We start from the raw sequence: 8,681 nt of genomic DNA on the forward strand, positions 1-8,681 counted from the left end.
ATTTTAACAAACTGTCAGCAAAGATAGAAAGAATAAGAATAAGTAATAACTCTGTAAACTGACAGGGCATCTTCAATAAAGAAGCGCCCTTTAGGCCCGTTATTTACTCTAGCAGCTCTCTACTCACAGTTTCAGTCATTAAGGGCTATTGACACCATGAACGAAAGGAAAAGCGAAACGAATCGGCGACGAATTAATAGAACATCATCTCTTCTTTACTTTATCCCGTTTCTTCGCGGTCATTCTTTGAAGCGATATGATCATTGTATGCGAGGGAAGTCTCCATTTGTTTCTTTCTGAAGTCTGGAGACCCCATGCGGAGTTTTACGACGTTACTCAAAAACCCCTCAGATCTGAAAACTTACTGTTGTGTCTCGTTTTTTATCTCAAGTCCCCAACTGAAGTCTCGGCCGGGCAAAATGGGCTTTTAATCTGCTCTATTAGCTGTTTTCAGTCCAGAAATAAAACCACAGTAGGCCTATTCGTACAAAATGTCAGTGTTTTGGATAAACTGCAGTTATTGTAATAGCCTACATATTTTAGCAGAAAATAACAAAAAGAAAACAAGAGAGATATATCTTTTTTTAAATGCCAATAACATTTAAAAAAATATTTGTGTGACACTGGTCTGTTGTATTGCTGATATGGCCATGTAATAAATGAGCACTAGAATTATTTTCCCAGAAGAATGGAAGATCTATCAACTTTTCTCCATCGCGCTCCAGTCTGTCCAATCACAGAGCTCCTGTGAGGCGCTGCGTGTATCTGGAGGTTTATGTCCATCCCCTTCAGCAAAAGCTATTTAGTCAACAGCTGAGCGTGACCAGAGCAGCAGTTGAGTGAAGGATCAGCACTAACTAGCAGATTTCACTGTGGACACAGACAAAGAGATGATGTATTAATGTTTTGAAGCTTCATACGAGGATTATCCGTATTTACTGTTACAGCATACAGTTTCACACTGGAAGTCTCGAAGAAAAATCTTATGTGAGAAGAAGACTGTTCAAATCTATGGAAGAGAGTGCCAAACACTTTGAACACGGACTGTAGATGTCTAATGTTTATGCTTTGTGGTTATGAACATTAGTGGGGTTTGAGCACAAGAGACTCGTTGTATTATACTATCCCAAACACTGAGGAAATCTCCTTAAGATGAAGGGAGTAATGGCAGCACTTCAACTCTGTTTGTGGATCTTGGCTGTAAAGGTGAGTTATTCGTTATTCTGCTTTACAGTATCTTATATATATGACATTTAAACTCGTAACAGTTCGTTTCGTTTTTTATTTGAGTTCGGGTGGCTGTAAACACAGTTTTCACTATTCATATTTTCCAACGTTACTAGGTCTTTCCAGTTGCTTTTTAATTAGCCTACACGAGCGCGTTGTAACACTTTGTGGTTTACGTCTGTAACGTCTATAAAGTGTATTTCTTTCGCTATGTATCTCACAGTTTTGATATAGTTTTTCCATGTCTGCTTCGAACTGAAATACTTTAGAAACCCACAACTTGTGAATTTAATGTCAATTAATGTAAAGTTCAGAAAAGTGTGCTGTTACAACCTACTCTTTGTAACACTAATAAAGTGTATTGTGGTAATTAAATGTACTTGTCCAAAATAATTAAACTACACCCACTCTTATTTCATTTTAAACAATTTTATTGAAACATGTAGGATATTTTAATTCAAAATAAATAAAAAATGTAAATAAATTCTGAGACAAAAAAAACAAACAAACAAGCTAATGTCTCTAAAACTAACAGACCAAGACTTTAGTTTGGCAAGTGTGGCATATAGAAATACATTGGATAGTGTTACAAGTGTTACAATTAATGTTATAGTATCACATTAATCAGGAGAATCTGATTCAGATGACACCTCTTTCATTTAGCATTCTTTAGCATATTCAAAAAATTAAATAAGTCTGACATTGAAGTTTATTTTCTTACCTCAAAATAGCTTGTTTCGAATTTGTTCAACTGAAGGTGTTACAATTCAACTGCGTTACAACACCCCGCATTCTCCCCTAGAATGTGTTTTGAACTAGCATATTAGTCTGTCAGGGATTCCATATGATTGATGATATGTTTTTTGCAAATGTGTTGTAGGCCTATTATGCAGAATGTTATTTTTCGGTACTTGTGTGGATAATATGTTCCTTTTATGATTAGTTTTTACACCGCATATTTGCCTGGCACAAAAGTAAAGTGGTCAAGGACAGGAAAGTAACACCCTTTGTCTCTTAGGACGTGCATAGCACAACTTCTGTGTTTTTTTTTTATCACACTGATTCAGTGTAATATCCTGATTTTGTTCACAGTGAGTATAAAATGTTCAATATTTACCATCCAAATGGAAAGATAACTCATCATGTTTTCCAAATGACAAATTATGCTCCAAGAAATACGCCCTGCAGATGTCAACGCAGAGTCAAATGGCCTTATGATTTATTCCTGTTAAACCGAACACCAAAATAAAAGGCTGCTTTGTCACTCCAAATTAAGACAGTAAATCACAAAACAACTGTTTTTTCTGTTCTGCCACTTGTTACACAAAATGAACATTTTTGCTTGATGATTCTGCACTCTTTTCAGGTCAGTGGTAGTTAATGCATTAAATGCTACTGGCCTGATCGAGATCCATGTCTCCTGGTGTGTTCAAACAGTCTGTGGGGGAGCCAGGGATAGCAGCAGACCAACCCCCCACGTCTGTTGGTTGATAGGCAACCACAGCTTAAGCACTGCTGGGGCCCGGGATATCCGGAGCATTGTAATTATCATCATTTTCTCTTGGTCTGTGGAGAGCGAGAGGGTAGAATTTGCAGCTCAGTAATTTGACTTTCTATTTAGCCACATCACTTTACTTCTTTCGGTGGGGGCAGAATCGCGGTTTCCTCTTGAACTCACAACCTCGTTTTTTTTTTTTCTCCCTTCTCTCTTGTTCCCGTCTTATTTTGATAGAAAAGCCCACTGTCTCTGGCGGCAGACTGACACTTTTGTAAATGGTCTTGAAGTTCTACAGGCCCGAGGCCATGTTTAGCCTGCCGTTTAATGTTTTCTGACTCATTTGTGAAACGTAGCTTCTGCTCCTGTTGGCTGCAGTGAGATAAGATAGCGGTCAGTCACTCAGTCTCTAGCTCAGTCTCTGTGGATGTCTATGGTTGTATGTTTGGTTGGTGGGGGTGAGGGTCAATCACGGTTGCTTCCTGGGGCTCATGGATCCTTTCATGTTCTCATCATTCTCTTTCCAAACTCACTCATGGGCAGCACACATGTGCTCATACATTATATTGTACAGCAGTGGACTTAAGGCAAGACAACCCAGGTGAAAAAAACTAATAGATATCACCCAGTTGATTGATAACATTAATAATTGCAAAAGTTGTTTTAAGTTTATGGCATTGTATAATTAAATATGTACTGATTTCCATATATTTTCCAGAACAAAAAACCTGAAGATTGAATAAAGCCAGGTTCAAAATTCTTGTTTCATTTTGTTGACATATTAGAGTTTTTACAATCGGGATTTTGGATATATTATTAAAAAAAAATATTGGATTTTTTTTTTTAGAAGATTGCCTTTAAAATATGTATTTTAATTTAAATCTATAGATGCAAATAGATGCAATAAGTGCAATAAAATTATTTGGATGTTACTCTGAATGAAGACATGTTATTAAATCTCAAAACTGACAAGAGAATGAAAAAACAATGTTTTTTTGTCTGTAGTGTCTTGCCTTAAAAGGATAGTTTACCCAAAATGGAAATTCTGTGATCATTTACTCACTTTCATGTCATTCCAAACCTAACTTTGTTTCTTCTGGGAAACACACAAGACGTATTTTGAAATGGTTTTGGACACTTTTGACTTGAACAAAAACAGTTGAATTCTTGTTTCATTTTGTTGACATATTAGAGTTTTTACAATCGGGATTTTGGATATATTATTAAAAAAAAATATTGGATTTTTTTTTTTAGAAGATTGCCTTTAAAATATGTATTTTAATTTAAATCTATAGATGCAAATAGATGCAATAAGTGCAATAAAATTATTTGGATGTTACTCTGAATGAAGACATGTTATTAAATCTCAAAACTGACAAGAGAATGAAAAAACAATGTTTTTTTGTCTGTAGTGTCTTGCCTTAAAAGGATAGTTTACCCAAAATGGAAATTCTGTGATCATTTACTCACTTTCATGTCATTCCAAACCTAACTTTGTTTCTTCTGGGAAACACACAAGACGTATTTTGAAATGGTTTTGGACACTTTTGACTTGAACAAAAACAGTTGAGACATTCTTCAAAACATCTTCTTTTGTGTTCTGCAAAAGAAATTTATACGTATGGATGTACACTTTCATTTTTGTGTGAACTGTCTTTACAAAAGATCGTATCATTCAGCAAGTGTGTGTGTGGGGTGTGTTTGACCTACATTTTGGGAACCAGTCAACAGTAAATGTGGCATCCAGACTGACATTGTCCCTCAGAGGAGGGAACGAAATGTTTGGGTAGATCAAAGATGTTTTGTGTGAAGTGGCTTCATTCAAATGCATTATCTCTCTGCATTATGTGGAATCAGCACTTAGGCTGGAAGTGTCTGTAATGTTTATGCCCCCCTCCCTTCCCTCCTCTCCTCTGAGCTCTACATTCCTGCTTCTGCCCAAATGTTTATAGGTGATATATCATTTGTTTGCACTTTGTACATTCTATTAAGCTAGACTTAGGTACAAATTATATAGTGATATATTGTTATGGAGGATGTTAAGATCCCCCCTAAGCTTACTGTGTTTGGTGAGTATTAAATACCATATTAGGAAACTGACAAAGAAAATTCCAATGATACTGCTCAGACATTTCTCTCTGTCTATCTGGGACTTCCCTTCCTTTCTGAGAAATATGTATTTTTCTTTTGTGTTTAATTTGTATTTTTATATGTATTCTTCATGCATATATACACATACTGTGGTGTGAAAGTTTTTGCCCCCTTCCTGTTTTTCTTATTTTTTGCATATTTGTCACACTTAAAAGATTCAGATCAAACAAATTTTAATATTACACAAAGATAACCTGAGTAAATACAAAATGCAGTTTTGAAATTATTTCATTTATTAAAGGAAAAAAGCTGTCCAAACCTGCCTGGCACTACGTAAAAAAGTAATTGCCCCCTAAATCTAATAACTGGTTCTGCCACCCTTTGCAGCAACAACTGCAATCAAGAGTTTGCAATAACTGGCAATAAGTCTTTCACATCGCTGTGGAGGAACTTTGGCCCACTCTTCTTTGCAGAATTGTTTTAATTCAGCCACATTGGAGGGTTTTCGAGCATGAATGGACGGTTTAAGGTCAGGTCACAGCATCTCATTCGGATTTAAGTCAGGACTTTGACTTGGCCACTCCAAAACCTTAATTTTGTTTTTCTTGAGCCATTCAGAGGTGGACTTGCTGGTGTGTTTCGGATCATTGTCCTGCTGCAGAACCCAAGTTCGCTTGAGCTTGAGGTCACAAACTGACGGCCGGACATTCTCCTTCAGGATTTTCTGATAGACAGCAGAATTCATGGTTCCATCAGTTATGGCAAGTCATCCAGGTCCTGAAGATGCAAAGCAGCCCCAGACCATCACACTACCACCACCATGTTTGACTGTTGGTATGATGTTCTTTTTATGAAATGCTGTGTTGGTTTTACGCCAGATGTAACGGGACACACACCTTCCAAAAAGTTCAACTTTTGTCTCATCAGTCCACAGAATATTTGCCCAAAAGTCTTGGGGATAAACAAGATATTTTTTGGCAAATGTGAGACAAGCCTTTGTGTTCTTTTTGGTCAGCAATGGCTTTTGCCTTGGAACTCTCCCATGGATGCCGTTTTAGCCCAGTCTCTTTCTTATTGTTGAATCATGAACACTGACCTTAATTGAGGCAAGTGAGGCCTGCAGTTCTTTAGATGTTGTTCTGGGTTCTTTTATCAACCCTCTACATTGCGAGTAAAGCACTCACATATGCGACTAAATCTTCACTCTGGGCGACTAAATAATGTCTAATATTAGCCAATGGCTAATAAATTCTTAGATTTTACTCGCCAGTGTGTGAATTAGAGGCTGAGTATATGATTAGCACAGATATATTTTCACTCACAGAACACTCTGACTGAGCGCTTCACAGTTTCACTCCGTCAAGCGATCTGTGATATGCGCACCTGTGTTTGTGTATTTGGCGTAACCTCTAGTGTGAAGGCGCACGACTCGCCGTCACTTTCTCTCACACGCGCAAAGAGCGAGAGAGAGCAAGAGTCTTACATAACATGCAGAATTGATGGGCTACATGTAAACGATATACTTTGTTGTATTTTCCTGTAAAAATAACGGAGTTCCTTTGGAATTCTTCAGCGTTTAAGAACTGCCGGGTTTTCCTGTAGTAGGCGGAACTAATTCGCAAACGACAATGTCATGGGCTGGGGCTCACCTATTATCGTCCCTGTATTGATTTCAGCAAATCAGTTCGAGCAAACGCACACAACCTGATTAATATTCATGAATCCAGTAGCTCATTAATCCTTAGTGCGTTTTTATATTGTTCTTATTAGTAGAATTCGTATAATAATAATAATAATAATATCTTATCAGTATTATTGTTCGTTTTTTTTTTTTACAGGAACACTGAATGACCAAAAAAAGCACCAGCACCAGTCCTCTAAGTTCATGGTTACCAAGTTTTAATTCTAATTACTAAACTTCTATTATTAAATAATACTTGATTATCATATTATAATGCTCGACTGCTTGACTGACTGATATTAAGAGTGTACTTTCAGATATTTAAAAAGCTGTACCATTTTACAAACATTATATATGTTTGTAAAATGGCATAACATACATACATATATATATATATATATATACACACATATATATTATAGTATAGCATTGTATTTCAGTCTGGCGAGTAAACAAAAAAAAATTTTACTAGCCAATGGCAATTCAATTGCCAAGGTGTCCATAGAGGGTTTGCTTTATGACCTCCTGGATGAGTCGTCGTTGCGCTCTTGGAGTAATTTTGGTAGGCTGGCCACTCCTGGGAAGGTTCACCACTGTTCCAAATTTTCTTCATTTGTGGATAATGGCTCTGACCGTGGTTTGCTGGGGTCCCAAAGCCTTAGAAATGGCTTTATAACCCTTTCCAGACTGATACATGTCAACTATTTTGTTACTCATCTGTTCTTGAATTTCTTTAGATCGCAGCATGATGTGTTGCTCTTTAAGCATGCTTCACTTCTGCAGTGCCCCCGGAGGCGGCAGACAAAGCTGCAGTGCCACCGTCGCGGAAACGGAGGAGGAGGAAGAAGGCTTCTTCCGTCCTTCAAGGCCGGGAGACCTTCCTAGAGCCCGGTGCCCTGCCGGCTCCGCTCAAGCTTCATGCCCTGCCGGCTCCACCCAAGCTCAAGCTTCATGCCCTGTCAGCTCCGCCCAAGCTCAAGCTTCATGCCCTGCCGGCTCCGCCCAAGCTCAAGCTTCATGCCCTGCCAGCTCCGCCCAAGCTCAAGCTTCATGCCCTGCAGTAATCAGGCCTGGGTGTGGCTAGTGAAAATTAACTCAGCTTTCTAAAATAATGTGGTTAATCACAGTTCTTTCATGATTTAACAGGAGGGGGCAATTAATTTTTCACGTAGGGCCAGGTAGGTTTGGACAACTTTTTTTCCCGTTGATTTGTATTTATTTGCATTATCTTTGTGTAATATTAAAATTGAAATGAAAAACCTTTTCATGGCACTGTGTATATATATATATATATATATATATATGTGTGTGTACAATTACATAAAATGATTTGTCAAATATCAAAAAGTCACATTGTGAAATATTATTAAGATACATACAATTTAAATACATTTTTTTAGTGCTGGGCAACAATTAATAGCAATTAATCGCATCCAAAATAAAAGTTTTTGTGTACATAACATATGTGTGTGTACTGTGTATATTTATTATGTATATATAAATACACACACATGTCACAGTCTTCAGCGGGTGTGCCCAGGATGGCCACCAGATGACACTGTTCTCGGTGAGCACATGGCTTGTGTTGTGTTTGTTTTGTGCCATGTGCTCTCTCCTGTCTATTGTCTTGCCCCTCCCATCTTGTTACCTCGTTATAGTTTAAGTTGCTCCACCTGTGTCTCCCTCGTTAGCCTCCTCGTTTGGTTTCCCATTTATTCTCCTGGTGTCTGTAATCCTGTGCTGATCCGTTGTTTTTCATTGTGTGTGTGTGTTATGTCTGCATGTAGTGCAGTTTCGAGCCTGCCTGTCTGCATTTCCCCCTTTGGGGTGGTTTGAGTTTGTTTTTGTTTAATTTTATTATTAAAGAGAGAACCATTCCTCCTGCACTTGAGTCCTCGCTTCCTCTATCCTCACGCACCGTGACAACACATGCATGTGTATATATTTAAGAACAAATGTGTTTTTATATTAAATATATATATAAATTATATGTGTATATATGTTTTCAAAATATATACTATATGTGTGTCTTTATATATACATAATAAATATATACAGTGCACATATATATATATTATATACCTAAACTTTAATTTTGGATGCAATTAATCGCTATTAATCATAGCCCAGCACCTTTTTTTTTTTTTTTTTTTACTTTCTAATATATTTAAAGGTGTTTATTTTTTT

The 8,681-nt window shown here is 37.3% G+C and overlaps 1 protein-coding gene across 1 annotated transcript in view; it reads left to right on the top strand.

Annotated features, from left to right (window-relative positions):
• The first annotated feature begins 825 nt into the window (after positions 1-825).
• LOC107743178 (tumor necrosis factor receptor superfamily member 16-like) overlaps positions 826-8,681 on the top strand; it is a 19,881-nt gene continuing 12,025 nt past the window's right edge. The window contains exon 1 of the mRNA XM_016556310.1: positions 826-1,206. Coding sequence (XP_016411796.1) covers positions 1,153-1,206 — 54 coding nt within the window. The 5' untranslated portion in view covers positions 826-1,152. The remainder of the gene's footprint in view (positions 1,207-8,681) is intronic.

This window comes from Sinocyclocheilus rhinocerous, unplaced genomic scaffold (assembly GCF_001515625.1).
Source record: "Sinocyclocheilus rhinocerous isolate Xijiao unplaced genomic scaffold, SAMN03320098_v1.1 scaffold946, whole genome shotgun sequence".
In the NCBI taxonomy this organism is placed as follows: domain Eukaryota; kingdom Metazoa; phylum Chordata; class Actinopteri; order Cypriniformes; family Cyprinidae; genus Sinocyclocheilus; species Sinocyclocheilus rhinocerous.